The sequence below is a fragment of the Lissotriton helveticus genome, chromosome 1_2, assembly GCF_964261635.1.
Source record: "Lissotriton helveticus chromosome 1_2, aLisHel1.1, whole genome shotgun sequence".
Classification (NCBI taxonomy): domain Eukaryota; kingdom Metazoa; phylum Chordata; class Amphibia; order Caudata; family Salamandridae; genus Lissotriton; species Lissotriton helveticus.
Genome location: NC_136058.1, coordinates 252,952,213 through 252,979,218, shown reverse-complemented (window position 1 = coordinate 252,979,218; position 27,006 = coordinate 252,952,213). Strand labels below are relative to the sequence as shown.

Below are 27,006 nucleotides of genomic sequence, written 5' to 3'. Positions count from 1 at the left end.
AGTTGCCCGCCTGTTTGAAAGTCCAGGTCGAAGTGAGGCCCGGGAATGCACGACACCCTTCCCATGACTCCATGGCCCCAGTGGGGGTCGCGCCCCATAGGTTGAAGACCCCTGTCTTAGATGAACCAGCTCGGGGGCATGCTGCTTGTGAGCAAGAGTGGGAAGCCTCGTAACAGCTCCCAGAGGACAAAACACCCTCACCTTCAAACAGCTTTGGGAAATCACTGACACCCTTAACCCCACCCGAGACAAAGGACACATTCAGTGAACTATTAAGTTTAATTTCAGCACAGAATAGTGGTTATATTTAAAGTCCCGGGGTGGGCGGTCCTAGGGTCTTTGCCCTTCTACAGCCGCTTCGTTGGCCACAGCTTGTATATGGGAAAGGTGAGATAGGGGCAGTGAGGTGGTCGAAGCTTGGCTCGACCAGCAGCAACACCCCCCCTCCCCCCCCCTTGGGATTGAGGTCAGAGGTCACTTGACAAACTGAGTAATCCGAATAGCTGGGAGATACGAGCTGCCCCCAACTCCAGGCTGCTTCAACCTGACCTCACCACTGAACGGGCACCAGCTACCACCCCCACCCATGAAGTTAATGATGCCGGCTGCTACAAGTGTGGTGGGAGTGGTATGTTTTCTGTCCAATTAATTGACAGGTGGGGGTGTTCAACCAAAGAAGCTCACTGGAGGGCACATTCACTGCATGCAGAAAACACAGATCACACCCCCAGGCCTGAAGGTGCTGTACTCGCCCGGGGGGCTGAGAATCTGCGCCCAACGCCCGTGTTAGATAGAGAGGAGCGCACACAATAGGGCTTCTCTCCCCAGTGGACGAGAGAGGTGGCCACTGGCAGGGGTGTGGGGGGTAAACGAGCAGCTTTGGAGTATATTCTGCTGATTAAACTTGCCTTTTTCAGTCTGGGTGTAAAATATGTGGGGTGGAATGGGTGATCAAGGGGAAGGCGCAGTCACTAATTTCACAAATTAAACAACAAGATGTTTAGAATAACAAACCCCCACCCCTTAATTGAGGTGTGAACGCCCCCAACGCCCAGAGGCTTGCTGAGGTTCTGAGCAGATACTTTGCCCAAACTCGTACATTGGATCTAGGGCTGGTAACTACAGCCAACCAGCTGCAGATTAGAGGGGATGGTGGTACGCAAGTGGAATTTTCTACCCCCACCTCCGAAGCCAGTAGCGGACACAGGGAATGCGGATGAATGAAATGCACATTGTTTTTTTTTAATTGTTGACGCAAACTAAGCCTGAAGTCTTTGCATAGAGGTTGGGGGGTAAGGGAGGAAGCCCCCCTCACTCCCGAGGGGACAGGGTTCAGGCTGCTCACAGGAGATTAGTGTTTATTTTGGGCGCACGGTAGCATAAAGCAAGTAATTAACAAGTGACCGACTGCTTGGAAAATGAAAGCGTGCATCACGCAATGAATGTTGCAGGAATGCATGTCATGGCTGACGTAGAAAAAACTCATTAAGTAAAGTAGTGCTTACAGACTTAAAGAGACATACCTTGTAACAACCGAATACAAAGGGCCAGTATCAATGGAAGGTTACAAATGAAAACAAGGCCGTACTAAGGAGGGACTAACAATCCAATTACTGAATCAGAAGCCAGCATTTATGAAGGACAAAGACACAACCAATGAAAAATATGGATGGGGAGTGGACGGGGCTTCTATTCCATTTCCAGTACAGCAATTCTCGTAGAGCAGCGCATGCGCGCTGACTCTAGGTGTGACCTAAAAATGTTAGGGGTCTGTAGCCTGGCTCCTTCACCTCCAATCAGCTTTACTGGTTTATCAATAATGCAAATCTATCAGAAGGAGGTACATACACACTCAATTAAAGTTATTTCATAGAAATTCACAGAAGTCTATATACTTGCTTATTCAAGTACATCTACAGTGAGATATCTTAAGCGAAAGAATTAAATGGGATTAGAAATGTGTGTACCTCGTTCTGAGACCTGTTACTCTGTTAAATTCTGTTCATATATGTTACTATTGGGTTTCATTGACCCCATCTCATTTACTAAATACATATTTCTGTGAATATTGCTATTAACATTTCAATTTTCCAATTACTATTATAGATCTGCTAAAGCACTCCTGAAGCACCATGTTGAAGTTGAGGTAAAAATCCACTCTATCTATCTATCTATCTATCTATCTATCTATCTATCTATCTATCTATCTATCTATCTATCTATCTATCTATCTATCTATCTATCTATCTATCTATCTATCTATCTATCTATCTGTCTGTCTGTCTGTCTGTCTGTCTGCCTGCCTGCCTGCCTGCCTGCCTACAGCACTAACCACCATCATAACTACCATCAGCCTAACCACCATCTTCTACCATCCTAAACACCACCACCTTAACCAACACCCTACCACCTCCACCTGGTGCCACCTAACCACCTCCAACCCCTAACTACACTACCCTAATCACCACCACCTGACCCTAACACCACTACCCTTACCAGCACCTTAACCCCCTCACCACCCTAACCCAACCCTAACTACCCCCAGTCTAACCACCACCACCACACCCTAACCAGCCTACCACCACCCTGCGATCACCTCCCAATACAACCACCATAAACACAGCCAACTTAGCCACCACCATCAGCCTAACCACAACCAACAGAAACCTAAAACCACCCACTACTTTGCCCTAACAACCACCACCAGTGTAGGCGGCTAGCTTAGTATATGGTGCTCACTTATGTAAGTGTAGCACCCTGCACTAATCCAGACAACCCATATGACGATTTTAGTGGTTTTGACAACCTTAGAAAGTTCTCTAAGTGGTAGCTGTGGAGAGTCCAGAAGGAGTGTAAAGTAACTTGTTTTACTAGTACTTAATCGTATGGTATGTTAAGTGAAAGAGAACCACACAGTGTAGTTATAATTTTTATTTATTTATTATTAACACTCACTAACACATTACAGTATCTCCTACCAGGAGATATCAACACAAAACACACAATACTTTGTCAGTAGAATACGTAAGTGTCACAGAATACACAGGGGTCTCCAGGGGGAGACCAAACCATATGCTAAAATAGTGGAATGCGAACCACAACTTAAGTTGAGACTGGACCCAGAAGATGTAGAAGAGTTGGGGCCCCAAGGAACCAACGAAGGTGAGTATGTAGGAGCTCCAAGGAGGCAGTGTGCAGTGTGGGAACATGACCGCATACTCAATGGAAGTCTGTGGGTAAGTGTGGTTGCAATTTTAAAGAAGGACCATTCCAAGCGGACCCTGAAGAAACCCTGTGGAAAATGGAAGGTTGGTCAGTCACCCCACCCGTGGAAACCCCAGGAACCAGGATACCTACACCAGGGAAGCTAGGTGCATGTGTGTGACATGACATTGGAAACCGCCATAGACCACAATGGAGGACTTCAGAAAAGATGCAGCTGGCGAAGAAGGTGAAAGTGTCCGGTGGAACCGAAAGGTGGATTCAAGATAAGCGGTTTCTGCAAGCAGAGGGGACAGAGTCTGCCACTCAGTAGTGACCAGGAGGCACGGAAGACGAATGCCCACCAATGTTGGGATGCTGGAGAGTTGACTATGCCATTGAAGTTGCAGCTGTACGGACCAGGCAATGCTGAGGAAGACCAGGAGCCATTCACAAGCTGTCCCATGTCGGATGTCAAGAGCCAAGAAGGTCAGTGTCCGGCAGGGGCACCAACAAGCCTTGGTAGCGACAAACAATGTAGTTGTCATAAAAGGTGCAGTGATAGGACCAGCAAGGTCCAAGTGACTCACTACAAGCAGGTAAGTCAGAGCAGGCCCTGAGAAATCGGGGGAGCCCACTGGAGACACAGAAGACCCTCAAGAGGACCCACAGGCTGGAGGCACAGGAATCACAAGAGGACCTCAAGCAGCTCATCAAAAGATGCTGGCCCACCATGCAAAGGATGTGGTGCAGGCAAGATTTTGGCTGCAGTAGATGCATAAGGTGGGATCTTCTTGGAGCCCGAAGATCTCCAGAGGATAGACTCAACAAGCCTTGGCAACGGCTAGTTGATGCAATACACAAGGGTACTGCTCCAGCGGTTCCAACAAGGGAAATTGGCTTCCAACTTGCTTGGAAGACAGTGCAGGCCTCGAGGAAGTTGCAGAATGACCACCTGTGTTGCTGAAACTTTCGGAGTCCATTGGAGCTCAGGAACAGCAGACAGGTCAACTTCGTTGCAGTGCCTGCGATGCAGGGGAGTAACTCCTTCACTCCAAGGGAGAGTCCTTCGGGTGCTTTGGATGTCCACAGGCCTTGTGAAGAACCTGTATGGAGCACAGGCACAGATGTTGCAGCAGACTTGCAGGACAATGAGATGAGGAGCAGCAGGAGTCTTCCCAGTTGCAGTCTCGGTTCCCAAAGCGAAGTCCAGCAATGTCGAGAGTGCCCAGACGGTTGATATCGAAGTGGTATTGGAACTGAATCTTGTCCCACAATGAATCTAAGGACCAACCTACAACCCCCCCACAGGTAACTCTGTAAGTGCCCTAAGGAAACGGTTGGGACAATTCAGGGGTCCCTCCCACAGGAGGGGCTGGACAGTGGGGAGGATACTCCCATGTCCTTTGTTCAGGTTTGTGCCAGAGCAGGAGCCAGGTGCTCCCTGAACTGGTTTCAACTAGAGTTTGCAAGAAGGGTACCAAATGTGCCCTTCAAAGCAGTCTTGCAAGGCCCCCACCTGTCCCAATACACGAAGTCCTGTCTGGGAGGTGGTCCCACCTCCCTCTGACAGGAACATTTTTATCCTGCCTTCCTCTGCTCAACCTTGTCTCAGCAGAAGGGCAGAATTGTGTCTCTGGTCGACAGCAGCCATAGTTTGCTGTCAGGGTCTAGAAGACTAATACCAGGAGCACTGAGGGCCTCCCGGAGGAGCTTTACAGTGCATGGAATCATACCTCCCCCACCGTTTACGGTGTGGGGTATGATTCTAACATGTTTGATACCAGACGCAACTGGGTTTGTTACAGACAGTTTATAGATGGCCATAGTGGAATGACGTATGGTCACTCTATGTATCCTGATGCACTTTGAACCCGGGAGAATGGAGTCTGAAGGTTGTAGGGGTGTCCTGCTCAGTCAGGGGCACCCTCACACTTAGAACCAAGCACCATGCCTTAGGGGTGTCTCATAGGTTTTAAGTGCAGTGTCTTCAGATATAAGGAAACTTATCTTTTGTAAGTAGTGCTAGCACAAGCTTACACAGGCGGCAATGGCAGGCCTGTAGGCACAATTTATGTGGTCTCTCGAGGGTGGCATAATACATGCTTCAACCCATGTGAGACCCGTGGTGTACCTATGCCCTGGGTACCTTAGTACCATATACTAGTCACTTACAAGGGTACACCAGTATCCACTCTGGAGTGTACCCAATACTCACCATGTCCAATATAGGGAAGAAACAGAGACTGGGGTCCTGATTAGCAGGATCCCAGTCAGACTAGTCAGTAAAACAGAATGACACCAGCAAAATTGGGGGTGACCATGAAAGCAGATCCTACTTTCCTACAACCACCCTACCCCAACTGCCACTCTAACCACCCTATCATAAAGAGCCTATCTTACCACTACCCCTGACCTTAACCACCGCCATTGTCGACCTGATCCATGTCCACCACCACCACACTGACCCTACCCACCACCCCACCTTAATCACAACCACCCTAACAACTGTCACCATTCTCCTCACCACCCTGACCAGCTCCCTAAGCATCACCACGACCCTAACGACCTCCCCCTCAACTACCACCAACCTAATCACCACCACTCTAACCAGCCTACCATACCCCTAACATACACCCCTACTACAATATCCAAAACCACCACTTTACCCTAACCACCACCAATTTACCTTTAGTGCCACCTTAACATAACCACCCTGCTCTAACCCCCTCATCAACCCTTACCACTACCCTACTACCGCCACCACCCTAACTACCACCAGCCTCACCACCATAACCATCTCAATACCCCCTCCACCCTCACCACCACCCTACCACCACTATCTTGACCACTACCACCCTAACTACCACTCCCTACTAACCATCACCACCCCTACCCACCACCACCACCATAAACACAGCTACCCTAACCAGCACTTTCACCCCCTACCCTCTACTAAAACCCTTACCAGCACCATGCTACCCTAAAAACCACCATCCTACCATATCCCATACCACCCTATCCACCACCAACCAACCATGACCACCACAAACATTACCCACCACTACCCTACCACCACCATCCTAACCACCATCACCCTACCCATCACTACCATCACCCTACCCTAACCACCACCGCCCTAACCATTTTCATCTCCAACTTCATCACCCTCATCCATACCACCACCACCTTAAGCACCACCGTCAAGCTAAGTCATATCAAAGATTAGGAAACACTTACAAATCATCTACAGCTATCTATCTACTTGTCGGCATTGACTATGGAAATCAATAAGTGATCGTTGAGAATGAACACTACGGTAGGATGTTGATGGTAGGATTTTGCACTCTTTCTGACCCATGTGCTTCTGTTCCCCGGTGCTCCTCATTGCTCCCTCGCACCCGTGTTGTGTACTTCTTCCGACGCCCTACGTGTTTGCTTCAGACCCAGTTCTTTGCAGCGCTTAATTTGAAAAACATTGATTGCAGGTGTCCAAAGAGCTGCTCAGAAGCCCACTGCTGGCGGTATTAAGTGTCAGAGCCATGAAATCACGTCTGTTTAGCCTGTAATCCACCTCTGGCCCTCTTTAATCCACTAACATCCTCTCTCTGACCCTCTTTCTCACTTTTGCAGGTTTCTGCTATTTCCTTAGGTGAAGTTTTTTTTTACTTTCTCTTCCTCCTTTCCTGTTTATTTGTGCTTCCCTCTATTGCACTCAGAAATGTCTGATGAGGAAAAGTAAGTGTCAACTCCCGAAAATGAGTGCCAGAGGACCACCGCCTCAAATTGAGCATTAGTCCTTTGTGATCCTTCCTGCCCTCCTTATTGCTTCCCCATCCCACCTTTTTCACCTTTTGTTTTTAATGCTTCGACAAAGCATTTTTGAAAATTTGCTAATCCAACCTGGATAAGTAAATTAAAAAAAAGTAACGCATTTTGTAGGCACGTGCATGTGCAAAGCACGCGCCTACAAAAATACACTGCCTTTTTTTTTTTACCTCTTTAGCCATGCTGATTAGTATTTTTGGAAACCTTGGCATAGCTAATCGTTCCCAAAGTTGAGACCTATTGGCTGTGCCAATACTTGTTGAGTCTGCTAATGAGACAAGAGAATTAGAAAAAGAATCTGCTTGTGCATCGTTATCAGGTCGAAGTCTACCAGACAGCAGAGTTGTCTGACATCTTGGGGACATTTGAAAAGCTGACTGTTGCTTTCCATTGGCTTTGTGTTTTGTAACTCACATTTGCTTGTTTTCTATTTGTTGGCTTTATTTGCTTTATGGTTTCCGGCTTGAGTTTGTCCCTTCCCATGCCGAAATCCTATTTACTGTATTCTTCCACCAGTACTGGATTTCAGTAAACAGGTCTTTACATCTTGTTCTTATCGTACCACATTTACTTTGTAGTCAAAGACAGAGTTCAAATGTCAGGCTTTGCTGTTCCAGGTAGCTTAGTGTTTTTTCTTTTTTGACTTCAAAGTGATAGGATTTATGTGACATTCATGCTGGCTGCTGAGGTTATGCTGGTCAGAAGGCTGTAGGATGCTATTTTTTTCTAGCATACAACAAAATGTAAGTGTGTAAATGAAACAATCAATACACTAAGTGATGACATTTCCACACATTATCATTTGTGTGCTGTATACTTTCATCAGTAACACTTTATGCCTATGCAAATGTAATGGTCATTTCAATTGAAGCTGTGTTGTCTGTAATGACAGTGTGCTACTGCACCATGCATACTCCACTTTACTGTACTCTACCCTGCACCGCTCCATGCCACTGCAGTTTACTCTGCACCACTCCACGTTACGCCACTCCATGCAACTCCACACTGTGTTACTGCACTTTACTCTGCACCACTCCACTCTACACCTCTCTAAACAACTCTACTCTATGCCAATGTACTCTATTCCACACTACCCTACTATGCACTACTGCACTCTTCGTCACGGCACTCTACACCACTCCATTCTGCATTGCACACTCAGTCAATGCACTCTACTCTGATGATCCACTCCATTCTACACCAGTGCATTATATGCCAATCCACTCTGTGCTCTAATCTACTCTGCACTTCTGCATTCTATACCTCTCTACTCCACGCCACTGTACTCTACCATGCATCACTCCACTCTACTCTGAAATAATCTACCCTTCTCCACTCGGAACTCTGCGCCATGGAACTCTGCACCAAAATACTCTACTCTGCATCACTCTAATTTACACCACTATACTCTACTCTGCAACACTCTATGCCACTGCACTCTGAGCCAACTGTACTGTACTCTATTGTACTCTATGCCACTGCTCTCTACGTCACTCTACTCTGCACCACTGCACTCTATACCTCTCTACTCTACGCCACTGTACTCTACCATACATCACTCCACTCAACTCTGAAACTACCTACCCTACTCCAATGCACTCTGCGTTCTGCGCCATGGTACTCTGCACCATGACACTCTACTCCGCACCACTCTAATCTACGTCACTATACTCTATCCTGCAACACTCTACGCCAATGCACTCTAAGTCGTTGTACTCTATGCCACTGCTCTCTACGTCTCTCTACTCTGCACCACTCTACTCTATACAAATGCACTCTATGCCACTTTACTCTACACAACTGCAGTCTGCTCTGCTACACTGCCCTCTAAGCCAATGCAATCTTGCCACTGCCATCTATGCCATTGCACTTTATACTACCGCACTCTATGACACTGCACTGTACACCACTCTGCTCTGCGTCATTCTACTCTGCACCACTCTACTCTGCATCACTGCACTCTACGCAACTGCATTCCACGTTGCACCACTCCACGTTATGCCTCTGTACTCTGTAACACTGCACTCTCCGCCACTAAACTCTACACCACTCGGCTCAACACCATGGCACTCTATGCTAATTCACTCTACTCTACACCACTCTACGCCAATGCACTGTATGTCGCTACTCTCTACATCGCTGCACTCTATGACACTGAACTCTATTCCAATACACTCTAAGCCACTACAATCTACTCTACACCATTGCACTCTATGGCACTGCACTCTACAACACTCTACTCTATGCCACTGCAGTTTATGGCACTCTATTCCACTCTGCCCCATTCCACTCTACCTCATTCCACTCTATTCCACTCAACTATACGCCACTGCAATCTGCCCTGTCCCACTCCACTCAACACCGCTGCACTCTACGCCGCTTCACTGTACGCCAATTCACTCTGTCACTTTACTCAAAACCAATTGACCCTACGCTACTCCACTGTACACAATCCACTCTGCACCACTGCACGCCAGTACATTCTACTTCACAACACTCTACAGCCCTGCACTCTGTGTTGCTCTAGTCTACACTGCTGCACTCTACAACACTCTACTCTGTAACACCGCACTTTCTGCCACTTAACTCTCTGCCACTTAACTCTCTGCCACTTAAATCTGCACCACTTTACTCTGTGCCACTGCACTCTGTCGCCTCACTCTACTCTGCCCCCCTCTACTCTACGCCACTCTACTGCACTTTACACCTGTGCACCCTACATCACTAGTATTTTTTTTTAAATTTACTACACTCTATGCTGCTACACTATATGCCAATCCACTCTACGCCACCCTAATCTACTGTGCACCAATGCACTCTACGCCTCTCTATTCTACAACACTTTACTCTATGCCACTGCACACTACAATTCTACTATGCACCTCTGCACTCTTTGGTACTGCACTCTACACGACTCCAGTCTAAGGCTCGCCACTCTACTCTGCGCGACTTCACTCTACGCCATTTTCCTCCATGTCATTCTACCCTGCAACACTGCATTCAATGCCACTGCACTCTTTGCCACTACTCTATGACACTGCACTCTACCCTGCACCACTCCACTCTAAGCCACTTCACTCTACTGTGAAACAATCTATTTTATGGCACTGCACTCCCCTCCACTCTGCGTCCCTCCACTCTACGTCCCTCCACTCTGCATCACTCTGCTCTACACTACTCTACTCAAAACCAATGTGCTCTATGCCACTGCACCGTACCCCAACTACTCTCTACCACTGTACTCTACTCTGCACCACTCTACTCTATGCCACACTACTGAACTCTGTACCAATGCACTCTATACCACTGCACTCTATGCCACTGCAATCTTTGCTACTCTACTCTACACCTCTGCACTCTACCCTGCCCCACCCCACCCCACTCTACTCTGAAACAATCTACTTTATGCCACTGCATACAAAACCACTGCGCTCCACGACACTGTACTCTACTCTGCACCACTCTACTCCACACCATTGAACTCTATACCACTGCAGTCTAGTCTGCACCATTCTACTCCACATAACTGCACTCTACACCAATGCGTTCTACACCACTTTTTTCAAAACCAATGCACCCTATGTCAGTGCACTCTACACCAATATACTCCACATCACTGTACTTTATGCCACTTCAATCCAGGCCACAGTACTCCACTCTGCCACTCCACTCTTTAACATTCTACTCCACTCTATGCCACCCTGCAACACAACGCCACTCTACGATGATCTACGCTAATTCATGTATGCCACTCAATGCCACTTTACTCCATTCTGTTTTACGACACACTATTCCACTCTGCTCTTCACTCCACTATATGCCACTCCTCTCCATGACACTCTGTGCCACTCCACTCAACACCACTCAACTCTACAACACTCTACTCAATGCGACTCTATGCCATTCAAATTTCCTAAACTACTCCACGCTGTGCCACCCCACTCTACGTCAATCTACTCTACTCCACTCTACTCTACAGTACTCTACTCCACTGTATGCAACAACCTCTAGGCTATTCTAGTCTGTTCTACACCACTCCATGACACTCTATGCCACTCTATTCTGTGATACTCTACTCCACTCTACTCCATTCCACGATCTTCCACTCTGACATTCTACTCCCTCCACAACACTCCACTCTACGCCACTCCGTGACACTCCACACCATTCAAATCCAATCTACAGCACTCCACGACTCCCTACGCCACTCCATAACACTCATCTCTTCTCCACTTTACCACACTCCACTCCACTCTACTTTCCCCTTCTAACCTTTACCCATGCTGAACAGAAGCCATGCTGGTGTACAACATGGATAAAAAGCCAAAAGCTCTTGTATAGCTTTTCCATTGCTTGCTTGACAATGCAGTGTCTGCTTTGAGTGAACAAACGGGACATCCTGATCAGGGACAGCTGATTCGTGGGCAGAGGAGGGGTAGTTTGCCATGCCATCATTTACGATTAGGGTTCCTGGTCAGTCATTCTCCACCATCTCTTAACTCGTCTTTTCCTATGTCTTGAATCTCTGCCTCCCTCTGCAGTCGATGAATCAGTTAAATGTGCACACACTAGATGCATGTCTCACTATTGTTTACAGGAATACCGCCAGGAATTCATAGCCAAGTGGAAAGAACTGGACCTTGACGTGATGCTGTGCCCTATTCCGTCCCCCGCATTCACCATTGGCTATCCCGGGAAGCTCTTCGGTATGCAGCAGCACATTACTTTGTAGGGCGCTGCGCGCTGTTTATAAGCATGGACAGCTGGCCTAACCTAACCCGGGGGCGGTGTGCCATCTCTCCAGGGGCACCAAAATCAAACTGCTTTCAGGTTCATGTGTGATCTGCAGGGCAGAGCTTGCGTTTCAACGACCCCTGGCACTGTTCATGTGCCCCAGCCCTTCTGACCCACATCTCTGCTATTTCTGTTGCTAGGATACAACATCTGAATTGGTTGCCGGATGGAACCCTCCCTTCAAGGCATACCAATTGCATTTTGTCTCCTATCCAACCACAGTTATGGGTAAAAATACAATCCCAACCAAAGGCCTTGCAAAGAATTATGGGACGATATTCTAGAGTGCAGTGAATATTATAGTATCCAATATCAAAACATTCCTCAAAGGGCAGGCTCTCTGGCTCAGCTGAGAGCTAATCCCATAATATTCACTGCACTCTAGACTCTCGCCCCAGAATACTTTGCTGGGCCTTTGGCTGGCATTGTATTTTTGCCCATAACTTTGCTTGGGGTGGTCCTAGGAGGATGGGACCACCTCCCAATCGTTGAACATGATATGCGCTTTGTGCTCAAGGCGTCTGCTTGCCCCCCCCCCCCCCTCCAAGGTTAGGGGTGACTCTACAATTATCACCTCTCTCATTGCCTGGTATTTTTCAAAGTTCACTTTTGTGCACTTTTTATATGCTTTTTTTACATGTAAAGGAAAAGCTGTTTTATCAAAGGGTTGTGGGTGCAGTAGCTAACTCTGCTATGTGGCGGAGTCGGAATTATTGCATGAATTCCGTGTTTTCAATGTAATGCGTAGTTAACAAATCTCTGCAACCTCCGCGAGCGGAGTTCATTGCCCGCGGTTATCTAAGCGCCTAAGCGCATCAGCAATTGGACAATATGTCTTGGGGTTTAAGTTGCTGATTGGCAGAGTTTGCTACTTCACTACAACAGTCTATACGCCTCGACTTTTGGGGAGAGCACATTTACTTAAGAAGCATCCTAAAATCGACCATAACTCAAATTCTAATTCAAAATCCTAAAAACTCTTCCACCAGGCCATGGTCAACAAGATAAGTAGAAAATGTATTATAGTAATTCTTACTAAAATTCTCCTTTCAATCTAGCACTCACAGCTTGTTGTAATTCATTTATTACAGTGGCAATATCTTACACAATTCTCTATAACGTACTGGACTTTCCTGCTGGGGTGGTGCCCGTTACCCTAGTGACCACACAAGACGAGGAAGAGCTGAAACATTACAAGGGCCACTTCCAGGATCCCTGGGATAAAAGCTTCTCAGAGGTGAGTGCAACATCTATATTTTGACTGCCCACGGGGTAAAGAATAACGTTGCTAAGCAAGCATTGGCAAAGCCTAAATGTCTTTCTGTTTTGCCCGCTTGACTTTGGAAATGCGTTTTGCCAATGCTTTGCAGCACTTGTAAAAAAATTTAAAAATAATAAACGTGTGGTGATGTGTTAGCACGGCTCATGACTTTGTGAAGAAGGCCCAACATTATGACGTATGAATACATGAGTAACTACGTATTTATGTGCATACTGCATAACGTAGCCCCCATTCTGTTTAGTTTTTTTATTTACCATTCTAAGATGGTGAACAACATTCGTAGCAGTAAATAACAGAATAAATATTTATATGTGAGCAAAAGAGCCTTTTTTTAAACCAGGATGTTTGTTCCAGTCCAGTGAGGACCTAGCCTAGCAGTTTGGGCTGGACTGTTCCCATTGGGCGCAGGGTCAAGACTGATTTGATTATCGCTTGAATCAAAATGGAATGGCATAGGGAGCAAACAAACGATGGATTTAGGCCCAGAGCTCTGTACTGGAGTGAATATATGACTGTTCTGCATTCTGTCCATCAATTGTTCTATTTACATTTGTCACCCGAGTGGAACGGGTGTGCCCAAACGTTGGTCCCGTGCTCTCCATGCCACTGGAGTCAAGCTATCCTGGCTGATGAGGGGTGACACCCCGAAACTGGTCCTAAGATGCTTGTTTCTAGTCCAGGGAAAACCTTGCTGGCAGTTTGGCTGGACTGTTCCCATTGGGCGCAGGGTCAAGACTGATTTGAATATCGCTGGGATCAAACTGGAATGGCATAGTGAGCAAAAAAATGATGGATTTATTCCCAGATCTCTATACTGGGCTGAATGTATGACATTGTTCTGCATTCTGTCCATCAAATTTTCTTTTTGCATTTGTCACCCCCAGTGGGATGGGTATTCCCAGACGTGGGTCCCGTGCTCTCCATACCACTGGAGTGACGCTATCCTGCTGATGAGGGGTGAAACCCCGAAACCGGTGGCAGGGTGCTTGTTTCCAGTCCAGAAGGACCTGCCCTGGAATTGGGCTGGGCTATTCCCATTGGTTTTCAGGGTCAAGACTAATTTGCATATGACTGGGTTCAACCTGGGATGGCATGGGTTGCAAAGAAACAATGGATTTAGGCCCAGGTCTCTGTACTGGGGTGAATGTATGACATTGTTCTGCATTCTGTCCAACAATTGTTCTTTTTGCATACATCCAGCGTAAGCCACACTAGTAGTCCGAGTCTCAAGAGTCCACTCTGACTCTAAATTAAAGTCAACAGTGTGGCAGGACCATAGTGCTATCTAGGAAGCACGTTCCCTTGAGGCTGACTGGCCCACGATCAGTCTTACCCTCACCTGTAGGATTGGAGTAACCAGAGTTCCTGAGTGCTCCTCTTCTGTAGGCACACTCAGCGGTTCTCAAGTTAAGTGCACACGGTCATGCCACCTCAGTGGCTGAAGGTTCTTTGAGGCTCCTCCTTGCAAGGTAAGACTCAGGCTCATCCCACGGTGATTTGGCGGGGTGGCTGGTGCTAAGGTCCTGGTGCCTCTCCTTCATCCTGTGTTTCCTTTGTCCCGGTGTAGTTGTCCATAGGTCCCCACAGCAGCATCACTCCTACAGCGATGGTCCTGGTGACCCCCTCTGGCGTACATCGTCACTGTATCCTCACTGTACAAGGGCTTTGGTCTAATTGGCACTGCAATTTACACACTTCACTTCATGGCAGCTCTCCTATGGCTCACAGGGATCGCTGACTTCGTCCATTACACAGGATATGACGTATTCGATGCAGCAGCCATCTCCATACACCTCACAATGGGAATCCACTTGACGGGGCTTTCCACTGGTTCTTGCTTCCTCCAACGCCCTCCTCTTCCTCATAGGGAAAAGTGGTATTGGCAAGCAGGCATGCAATAGTTCTCCAGGGTAGGTGGTCCTGGGTTCCCTCTGTGACTTCCCCTCACCCAGTTGCGAGACTAGCAGGCCTTGGCCCCCAGTACTGGTCACTGGTCGAAGTCTTGCAGAGATTCCCCTCCTCACACATCCCATCTAATTGCGTGGTAGTTCACCAGGTTTGGGGTCTCAAGTTCACCTTATTGTAGTCCCATTTCCACACACCAAATGTGATTTAGAGTCTGAGTCTTAAGTTTATGTTGGGGGTCTGTTTCCTATTGAAGTGCCCACTCTTTTGCCCTCTCCTCCCCTTGAAAGCAGTCTGTAACAGCAGGAGTGACTCGAAATCTGATAGCCCACAAAACAGGCCATGGGAGCGACTAGAGTTTACAACTTGGAAATCAGCCACAATGATTTTAGCATTAAGAGGTTATCCCAGGCCCTCAGCCCTTCTCTTTGAATCTCTTATCAGCCAAATCTCCTTCCTGAGATGTGCCTAGACAATTTCCTTGTAACTTCTCGCTGAATCAAAGAGCCCCTTTTGAAGTGTATGGGGAAGCCTTCCTCTTCCCTCTCCAGTCTGTCCCACCCAACCTACAGAACTGCAGCTGTACACAAATATGCTTGGGGGGATCCCCTACCTCCTCTCCTTATGTTTCACCATGAAGCCCTGGATCTCCAAATTTTTTATCTAGGGGCCTCCATGCACTGCACCATTCATAGGCACATGTACACCCATTTATTATGCACGCACTGCACAGCAGTACATCTTTCATTTACTGTAGCCCTCACAGGCACACCCAGCACATGCATTTACCATGTATGCACTGCGCCGCACTACTTCCATCATGTAGTGCACCACCCTCAGGCACATATTCACCCAGTACATGCTTCTACCAAGAACACACTGCCCAGCACTAAATCTTTCATATATTGGACCAATCGCAGGCACACATACACCCTGGTACAGATATACCAGTCCTGTGCTCAACGGCACTCCACATCAAACCACTGTAGGTCAATGGGTAAGAAAGCACACACCAGTGGAACTTTGAATGAGTTAGTATGTAGGCCTCGCGCCAGTGAAATAGGTAAAAAAAAGGAGCTGTTCGGGCCACAGTGCTAAGGCCTTAAAGCATCCAATGGCAGTCCACAATCTGGTGAAGTTCCTGACAGTGTAGCAGAAGAAGACCTGTCTCTCTTCTCAAAGGAGATCTCTGCACCATTTCTGGAGCTATTCTTGTGTATGCTTCACTTTTTACTCCTTGACATCCTCTTCGAAATTAGGTAAAAAAAAACAGAAGCACAAAAAGGTTTTGAAGTGTTCTTTGTCTTCCCCCTCGTGACATCGTGCTTCAAAGCCCTGCTCCCGCACTCCACATGAAAGCTGGCATCCAGCCCCATTGAGCATTTTCCAGAAATTCCTGGAGCCTGTTCAGTTGAAGGAGTTCCATGATGTCATGCATGCCACCTTTGTGTCACAGACTCTCTCTGGCATACCTTTGGACCCTACGCGGCTGAAGGTGTCTGTGTTGCCTTACCAACGGCAGGTCCACCTCGGATGCCAGCCAGGACCTCTGGATCTGCCCCCAAGATCCAGACTGACGCTGCCACTGTCTCCATCCCATCTGGTGCCATCCCTGATGCCACAGGTGCCGCTTGATGATGAGGACATCATCTTCCCGAACTATGAGTTGGCACTGCCCCAGATCTGTTCGACATTGATGCTGGCACCGTCAAGGCTCTACAAACCCCTGGGCTAAGTTCCCGTACATAGACCCTTTCTTCCTGAAGGGATGGATGAGAAAGAAAGGTTTGAATCCCTAGAGGAGAACCCCAAGCCACAAGAAAACTGGTATGAGGAGCTGTGTGACCCCAGTGTCTTGCGCGCTTCTCTAGACTCTGGAATGTTTTCCCTAGCCACCATGATGCGCAGTTGCCAGCGGTTGAGGTCAAGACCAGCATTCTAACAGAGATACTTCACGAAGAAGCAGGTTTGGCTGTGCTCCCCATCAATGAAGCCTTCACCGATGTACTTCTGGGGGCCTGGGCCAAACCTTGCACAGGGGCTCCTGTGGCCCACACGATTGCTTGACGCAACAGTGTTCTGCCCCAGGATGTCAGGGCTTCGTCTACCAGCACTCCTCCCATGGCAGCCTGGCTCAGCAGCCAAGGTCAATCCAAATTGGTTCCCTTTCACTCCACTAGACAGGGAATTGAAGAGGATGGACACCATTGAGAAGTGCATTTTCTCGCCTAGCGTTGTGGTCGGTGACCTGTGCATGCATCTTGGACCAATATTCCCATGTGTTGGGGAGCTGCTTCCCGAGGAAGACTGTACCATCCTCAAGCAAGCCCTCACAGACCTTCAGGATGCAGTGAAGTGTACCATCAGGTGGGGACTGGATACCACGGACTCCCTGGGTAGAGCCATAGGTTCTATGGTGGTGCTGCGTTGCCATGTCTGGTTGTGGTCCACTGGGCTATCTGGGTCCAATCATCAACTTGGTTAACTTACCCATTGAAGGGGCTCTGCTATTTAGTGACAAAGCAGACACGTCACTCAAACACTTTCTGGAGAGCCGGTTCATGGTATGGCTTTCTCCAACTGCCTGGTCCCAGGAACAGTCGTTTCACCACTACTGCAGATGTGGTTGTGTCACATGTGGGTGTCCACAATACCTGCCATACCAGTCAGTTCAGCAAACTACCCCATCCTTTTCATGTACTGAGTTGCAGATCCTAAAAAGGATATGGGAGCCAGACCCTGTGTGCAATTCAGGCCATCACTTCTCCAGCTGCCACACCCTCAAAGCTTCTCTAGCCTACCCCCTTCCAACACAGCTATCCCATTGGCGCCAGGATCAGGCACCACTTGTTCCAGTGGTCTGCAGTTACAAGTGTGTGCTCTAAATTGTGCAGAATGAGATTGCCCTTCCATGTGTGAAAACCCATCTGCCTTTGCCACCATCCCCAGAATAGCTGATGACGTGCCAGCTCTCCTTGCTGTGATGAGAAGTACAGACTCTTCTGCCGAGAGGAGCCATCAAGAGGGTGCCCGCACCAGAAGATGGGTATCATTCACCCTACTTTATGGTGCCTAAAAAGGATGGAGGCGTCTGTCCTATATTAGACTTGCACCCTCTCAACTGCTTTCTAAGGAAAGATAAATCCAAGATGCTCACATTGGCTCATGTTATGTATGCCCTGGTGTTGGAGACTGGATGGTAGCACTGGACCTGCAGTACGTGTATTTCCACATCCCGCCCTGCCAGAGCACAGCTATTACCGGAGATTCCTGGTGGGCCACAAGCATTCCAGTTCACTGAGCGCCCTCTCAGCTTTACAAGTGCCCTTCAAGTGCTCATGAAAGGGATGTCAGTGGTAGCAGCCCATCTATGGTTTCGGGGTTTGCAGTCCTCTCCTCCCTCAACGGCTGCCAGATGAAGGCCAACACATCCAAGAGAGTTGTCACTCACCTCCAGATTATGGTGGACCTGCTGCATTTTCTGGGGTTCATTATCAATGTGCCAAAATGAAGCCCGACCCCTTCCTAAATAGTCACTCATCAGAGCCCTTCTGGACACATTGTGATTACGCACTTAACCTCCAGAGCAACAAGCCAAGATATTAAAGCTTTGATTCTGACATTGCAGCCTCTATTCTGGATTTAGGTGAGTGTTAGAAATTAGATTACTGGTTGACTAGGGTGTGAGGCATGGTCAAGCAGCAACCACAATCCCAGTCATGGTAAGGAACAAAGAAACTCCAAATTACCCTGTGCTCAGTCCTTTGGTAGTTTGACTCAGAGCAGTTCGGCTTAACTTAGAGGCAATGTGTAAAGTGTGCATGCAACAGTTTAAACAGTAAAACAGTGAAAACACTGGGGGTGGGTGGTAAACTCCGCTCCATTGGCAGAGTTTGCGGCGTTTTGCTTCTCCACTTGAAGTACGGATTCTGGCAATAAACTCTGCCTACGACCAGCAGAGTGGGGTTTGCAGGTGCGCTCACAGCTCACCCCTACTCATCGCCTCATCCTGCTCCAACAGTCTTCTAAAGGTAAATGTTAGAAATGGGGGTCTAAAGTTGACAGAGGGAGGTACCTTGCCCAAATAGGGGCCCTTGCTTGTAGTCAGGGTTAGGGGGATACACTTCTAATAATCCACTGATCACCCCCTTGGTAGCTTGGCAGGAGCAGACAGGCTTATCTCAGAGGCAGTGTGTAAAGCATTTTTGAACACATACAGTAATACAGTGAAAACACTACAAATGGACACCACACCAGTTTAGAAAAATAAGTAACCCTGATATAAACCAAAACAATAAAAATTCACAATACAGTTATCAAGATATCCTTAAAAACTGGTTATTCACTAGTTTGTAGCAACAAATAACTCCATCTGGAGTTATTACAGGGGTCTTCAATTTGCGGGGCATGACCCCCAGGGGGGGCGTGGAGACATATAAAGGGGGTTGCGCATTCCCTGTCGCACTCCTGCATGGAACTGCCTGGATCCGGAATCCAAAATGTTTGCTCTTTGTTTTGGATTCAGAATAGTGTCTCTCAATGTGCTCTCTGATTGGAGGACATCGTAAAAGAATACAACGTCATCCATGACTGTCCTCCAATCAGAGAGACTGCAGGATGAACATCAGGAAATGCCGGGCCAGAAACTGAGGCCCTAAATATGCAGCTGTGTAATGCTCTGGAGTGCTTTGTTATTATTTTGTCCCGCTTCCTTGCACTCCACCCTTTTCCCTTTCCCGGTCTATCTCGTTGCTGCTGCGGTTTTTTCAGCTGATGTCCTTTTCATGCTTCTTACTTGTGGCTGCCTTTGCAATCCTCTGTAAGCTGTTTCCATGTTGCCAAGGCAACCGAAGCTTCGTAGAACTTGTTAGTAAGCTGCCTCATCCACCATGCCCTGACTTTTCACCCCGCAGACATACACACAAACATACACGCACACACATTCTTATCTATAACAATTTTCCTGCCTGAAACTGTTTCCCACAATACTTTATTCCTCCTTGAAGACTCATTTTTTTTAATGAGGTCGAATATTCCTTAGGCCAGGTGTGGTATTCCATCTTACACGTTCCATTTAGAATGGTTATGATTCTTTTCTCTTGTCACATTCTTGGATATGTAATGTTCTGTCAAGCTTCAGTTGAGCTTGTGTACTTATCTGTGGTGGTTGTACAAGCTGTCTCCTGAGAATAAACCTCTTACAAGTTCTTCAAGTTCTTCCTGCATTTGTGTAATTACTACACCAGGCATAAAGGGTTGTTTTAATAAGGCATGTTTCTATTAGCCTCGGGCCTGTTTTGGTTGAAAAATGTTAAGGCCTCTCATATTATTTAGTATAGTTTTTTGAAGCGCAGTTAAGGCCTCTGAAGAGTGTCAACGTGCTGCACGATGATACACACAGAGGCAAACATGGAGCCAGAATTTGTCATTTCTATTCTGCTTTTGTGCATATAGTGTGTCCTATGAACCATAACAGCAAAAAAGCTCGAGGACAATCTGGATTAAAGGGTTACTTTACCCCAAACTTGTGAAGTGCCCCTCAAACTTTGCAGAAGAAGCAAGAGAAAAATAAGGGCAAATACTTGGAAGATGATGTATAACGAGGAAATAGGAATAAACAGACTGCTAAAATAGAAAACCAAACATACTGTGCATATACATACAGAAGAAATATTGGTGCAAAACACGTACCATAATATGTTATGAATGCGGATGGGAGATAGGTCCATGCGAGGCGGACTGGAAGGCAATGTGAGAGGTGCAGAGTGAGAGGCAGGATGCGGGTAAGAGGGGACCGGAGAGAAGGAGTGGATGATGTGAGTGAAGTGAGCAGACGCAAGGTGAGAGACGTGAAAGAGGGAGAGGGTGAGAGGAGACAGCCAAGAGAGGTAACGAGGACGGCAAGGGATGGTGAGAGTTCAATTTAAGAGGTTGGGGATGAGGAGAATTGTGAAGTGGCGAAGGAAGTGCGGAAATGCAAGAGGAGAGGTGAGGGCAGAGAGGAGGGCTACTGTTGAAGGGTGAGAGAAGATAGCTGAGAGGTGATCTATGAGGTTTGCTATCAAAATGATTTTCGGGGACCATTTAAGTATCTTTTGAATGTGCGAATCAGGAGGGAGTCCTTACACAGGACAATTTTGACAGGAGGGTCTCTGCATCCAAAAGTTTGAAGACCTCCGAGTTATTATGACATGACAGATAAAAAATCCCAAAGCACGGCGCCGACCGCAGGGTGTGTGGCATTACAGTGTTAAAAAAAAAAACGAATTTGAGAGTTTTACACATCTAACTTTTTAAATACACTTCACCCTGCCATTGGGGGTGTCTAGGGGCCTACTTTAGGAGAGATGTACATGTATTAAAAACTTGGGTTAAGGCCTTGAAAAAGGTTTAAGTTGCAGGTCGAAATGTCAGTTTAAACTGCACACAAAGGCTCTGCAATGGCAGGACTGAGATATGTTTATAACACCACTTAGTGAGTGGTACAACCAGTGCTGCAGGTCCACTAGTGGCATTTAATTTACAGGATCTTGGCACATGTAGTACCATTTTAATAGAGACTTATAAGTACATTAAATAGTACAATTGAGTATAAGAGAATTTTAACATGTTTTAAGCAGAGAGCACACGCTCAATGGTTAGCAGTGGTAAAGTGAGCAGAGTCCTAAGGCCAGCAAAAGCGAAATTGGCAAAAACAGGATGTCTAAAGACAAAAGGTAGGGTGAAACCGCGCCAAGGATGCCAGGTCTAACATTGAGACTGACTCTCAGGCTGCTGGGCCTCATCTTCTCTTGCATGCTGCTGGTGAAACATGCCCAATAGCACATGTGGGTTCTGCAGTGGGATCTGATGTCCCAGTGAGCGCATCATAAGATCAATCTCTCCGGCCTGGTCCAGATGGCACAAGATCTGAAGTGGTGGCTGACAAACTGTGATTCGGTCAGAAACTGACACCTCTCCCTTCTCTACCCAGAGCTTTTACTAGTGACATATGCATCATTCCTGGGTTGAGGCTGCCATCTAGGAAAGGTGGAGATTAGAGGTCTCTGGTCTCTGGCGGAGTCTTGACTTCACATCATTCTTCTGGAGCGGAGGGCCCTCTGTATGGCATTCAAAGCCTTCCTTTCGTCCATCAGGATTCGAAGGGAAGGCTGGTTCAGGTGTTCAAAGACAACACCACAGATATGTAGTATTGCATCAAACACATGGCGGGGAGGAGTTATAGGCTCTGTCCAGGAGGCCCTAAGCCTTAGGACTTGGTCGGAGTGCCAGGACATTTTCCGCGTTGCATAATACCCTGTGGGATCTCTGAACTCCAGGACAAATGAGAACAGTCATCGATGTCTTGCAGATACAAATGCTACTTGGTTCGATCTGTTCACCACTACTGAGGATGTGCAATGTCAGCACTTCTGCATGTTGGAGTTTCAAATGCGGCTTTGGCATGGGGACACATTCCCCCTCGTGGTGGACCTCCAGTCCACCTTTTCGCCAGTATCACTCCTGCCTCGACTCCTGAAGATCAGGACCAACTGGGCACCAGTAATTCTTGTGATTTAGGATTGGGTATGGCGAGTATAGTTATCAGAACTTCTGAGCCTGAGCATCAGTCCTCCAATCTGGCTGACAATCAGGGAGGACCTTCTGACGCAGCAACAGGGCAGGTTCCTGTGCCCTATCTTTAACTACATGCCTAGAGATTGAGTGGCAACAGTTGAGTGTTTGATCTCCCTACTGAGGTCTGTGATGTCATCTTGACAACCACACGTCCCTCCAACAAGATAGTATAAGCCTGCCGTTGGGCTAAATTTGTGGTTTGATGCTCAATGCCAGGTGGATACCCTTTCTGTGACCTTGTTAGATGCATTATACATTATTGTTTTCCTTTGTTAGCCGAGTTAGGCCTTTTTTCCTGGGAACTGTTAAATGTTATACTTCACTCAAATCGGCTTTCCTGTGACTGCTGGGCCAACCTGGTTGAGACAAGGTTTCTAAAGGATTTACAAGACTGTTTCCTCCCACTCCCTCTGTCATGCCCCAATGGGATCTCGATTGAGTCTTGGCATTCTTGATGTTTGCTCGATTTGATTCCTTGCCCTTTGCAGCTGGTGACTATAAAAATGGACTTTCTCATGCCCATCTTATCGGCATGGAGGGGTCAGTAAGCTACAAGCTCTGTCTGTTAACCCTCCATACACTACTTTGTACCCAGACAGACTGTTCTTTCAGATGCGTGCCTCTTTTCTGCCAAAGATGGTCACTCCTTTTCATGTAAACCTGAATATCTTCCTGACCACTTTCTTTGATCCACCTCATCTTTCTAAGGAGGAGGGTCCATTGCTTGCACCCAAAGATAGCCCTTTCTTTTGATATCGATCGCACCAATGATCCCCAGGTGATCAACACTCTACTGGGTTTGCTGGGGTGAAGAAAGCCAAGGTGGTGCAGAAGCAGACCATCTCTAGATGGATTGTGCTGTGCTTTCAAATCTGCTATGCACTAGCTAAGAAGCAGCCTTCTGAGGACTTGTGGGCCCGCTCCACCTGGGCAACGATCCCAATTCGGCATTAGCACACAGGGTACCTGTCCTGGGCATCTGCCAAGCTACTATGTAGGTGTCACTTATCATGTTCACAAAGCACTGTTTGGTCAGTCCAGTCTGTAGAGATGGGCATTTCACCATAGCTGTCCCCCAGGACATTCTGTTTGAGTCCGTTTGCAGACCCACCTCCAGCAAAGTACTGCTTGGATATTTTTCTAAGGTGAGGAATCTTTAATCATAACAACAAGCTACTTACCTTTGGTAACGCTTTTTCTGATAGAGGCTCTATGTACCCGCAGATTCCGTCTCATCCTCTCGTTCCGCTAACTGGACCATTGCCCTCAAAGATCTCACTAGATGCTGTGCATTGATCAAATATTGTTTTTATTGTGGTTCTGCATTTTTGGCGCAGATGTAGTCATGAAAGAAACTGAAGTGAGTGCGCTGGGGTGGTGGTTATGTGAGCACCACAATGACTTTGAGTCGACTGATCTCATCTACCAATGCGCAGAGGTACAGCTCAAAATGTTCTGGGTCCAGTCTAATGCCTGGGGAATTTCTAAGGTGATAAATCTGCAATTATGGAGAGTATCGTAGCATTGCCATCACAGGAGACATTGTTATTTTGTCAGTATTTATTACCTGCATAAACCGACATGCAATCTACAAGGGAATCAGAGACAACTGTCACTCCTAGAATGCCAGTGTCCCTTCAAACTCACAACATTCCATTTTATTACATATTCTATTCTAATAACATCACCACAGAGTCTCTGCCAGAAAAAAATATTACTGAAGGTAAGTAACTTGTTCTTCTCCATTGAAGTAAAGATATTATTAGAAGTACTAGCATTATTATTGTTACTATTAATATTATTGCTATTAGTGCTTTTCATTACTGGTGCTTATTGTTATTGTAATTATTATTAGTAGTAGTAATAGTAGTGTTAGCATTAGTAGTGTGGGTAGTTATAGTTTCAGAAGTAGTATTAGTAGTGTTATAATTAATTCCTCTTGTGCTGTCCCTACAGGCTGTGGAGGGAAGTGTCGGGCTCCCTGTAGCGGTGCAGTGTGTCGCTTTGCCTTGGCAGGAAGAGCTGTGCCTGCGCTTCATGAAGGAAGTGGAAACCCTTGCACATTTACGGAACTGAATGAAGCGTGCCCTGCTGGGAGCAGGAACGGGACTCTGAGCTATGTCAACCAGACAACATAGTGTTTGAGATATTATGTAAAAGTATTTTGTAAACCTGTTGGAAATAGGGAACACAGCTCATCATTTAACCCATTTCATTGACACTAATGCCTTTTAATGCATCTTAGCACTTGGCAGTGTTGTCATAGTATGCTATTGCACCTAAGTACTGTTACGTGTTTTGCCAGCGGTGTCGCAGTACCTAGGCCCCCACAATGACCCTGGGGAACAACTTCCCATTCTTGTCTTCAGGCTCCCAGCAATATGAGCCCTTAAACTGCCCAGATGTACCTCAGAATAGACCTGAATCACACCTATTTCTTGTTCTCTGCTTCCAGCTCCCAGCTGTATGAGCCCTGACAGTGCCCAGAAATCCCACAGCTAAAACCCCAGTCACGCCTTCCTCTTGTTCTCCTTTTCCAGATCCCAGTTTTAGGCGCTCCTAAGGGTGCCCAGGTATTCCTTACAGTGCCAAGATATCCCACAGGTTATGCCTGGGTCACACCTTCCTCTTATTCTGTTCTTCCAGAAACCAGCTGTATATGCCCTTGCAGTGGCCAGATATCTCACAGGATAGGCCTGGATCACACCTTTGTCCTTGGCTCTTCTTTCAGCTTTCCGCTGTATGAGCCCATCAGTGCACAGATATCCTACAATTCATGCCTAGGTTAGGCCTGGGTTACGCCTTCAACCTGTTCTTTTTTTCTAGCTCCCAGCTGTATGAACCCTTACAGTGCCCAGATATCCCTCATGCTACTCTTGAGTCATGCTAACTTCCTCTGTTCTTCTTCCAGTTCCCAGCTGTTTGAGACCTTGGCGTTCCCAGATATCTCCCAGGTTAGGTCTGGGTCATACTGTCTTCCTGTTCCCTTCTTCCAGCCCAGTTCGGGCAGGACTGTTCCTATGAAGCACAGGGTTAAGACTGATTTGCATATAGCTGGATCTGAACTGAGGAGGCAAAGTGAGCTAAAGAATGATGATCGATTCAACCCAGATCTGTGACTCGGGTGAGTGTTTGAAAAGTTTCAGCACTCTGTCCATCATCTCTTTGTGTTTGCTTTGTTCACCCATAGTTGGCAGGGTATGCCCATATGTGGGTCCCTTGCTCACTTTGCCACTGGATCAAAAATTTGCTAGCATTCGCGACAAGAATTTTCAATTCTATTAAGGACACGGAGGCGAGGATTATGCTTCTCAAACTTTACTGCATCAACACAGCAGCCAATGAAAATATATTATTTTCTCAAGTAAACAATAAAATTACTACATTTCCCATGAACACCATGGTTATAGGCACGCCCCCACAGTCCATAAGAACCCCCTGCGTGCACATCACTTCCTCTTTCTTTGAGGCGATAAGTCCATAACGTGAACCAAACAAAACAGTCCATAACATGAACCAAACAATCCTCCAACGTGGAAGAAGAACTTCAGGTCGTCATCTCGACGTCAGTCGTCTGTCAGTCCGACTTCTTATCCGATCCTGAAATAAAGGAAACAACACCCCGTAATTCTTGCATAAAAGGGTGGGTAAGCTTAATACATACAGTACATTAAGCCGGGTGGGATAATCCTCGCCTCCGTGTCCTTAATAGAATTGAAAATTCTTGTCGCGAATGCTAGCAAATTTTTGATTCTATTGCAGGACCGGAGGCTTCAGATTATGCTAGTTTAACGCTGTTTAAATACCACAGAAGTAATATCTCCCACCGGCTTGTAATAAAACGTCTTAAACGTTGAATCAGAGGACCAATCTGCACAATGCATAATATCTTGGATACTGGATCCTAAACCATACGACTTGGACGCCATCGCGCCTCTAACTGAATGAGCACCAAAAATACTCGTATCAACACCAGCTTCCTTCATAATGAACCGAAGCCATCTAGCAATAGTGGCAGCCGCCACTGGTTTAAAGGGCTTTTGAATAGAAATCAACAATTGCGAACAGCCCTGCGGCCGCAAGGCCTTCGTACATTCCTCGTAGGTCTTCAAACAATGGACCACACATAGTTTTTCATTGTCAGGAAAAGCATTATAAGATATATGTCGAGACATTGTTTTAGTACGACCTGTAATATGAAAAGAAACCCCCTCTGGGGTAAACACTCTACCTGTTACGTCGAGCGCTCTGACATCTGAAGATCTTCTGCAAGAGGATAGACAAAGCAACATGGCCAATTTAGCCCACAATTGCTTCCTGGACAGGAGAGAATTAACCGGCCATCTGTCGAGCAAAGAAATCACCACCGAGACATCCCA

General features: G+C 46.9%; 1 protein-coding gene across 1 annotated transcript in view; it reads left to right on the top strand.

Annotated features, from left to right (window-relative positions):
- LOC144800615 (vitamin D3 hydroxylase-associated protein-like) overlaps nt 1-25,728 on the top strand; it is a 465,511-nt gene extending 439,783 nt beyond the window's left edge. The window contains exons 12-15 of the mRNA XM_078671693.1: nt 2,107-2,146; nt 11,627-11,735; nt 12,915-13,060; nt 24,584-25,728. Coding sequence (XP_078527819.1) covers nt 2,107-2,146; nt 11,627-11,735; nt 12,915-13,060; nt 24,584-24,703 — 415 coding nt within the window. The 3' untranslated portion in view covers nt 24,704-25,728. The remainder of the gene's footprint in view (nt 1-2,106; nt 2,147-11,626; nt 11,736-12,914; nt 13,061-24,583) is intronic.
- The last annotated feature ends 1,278 nt before the right edge of the window (nt 25,729-27,006 follow it).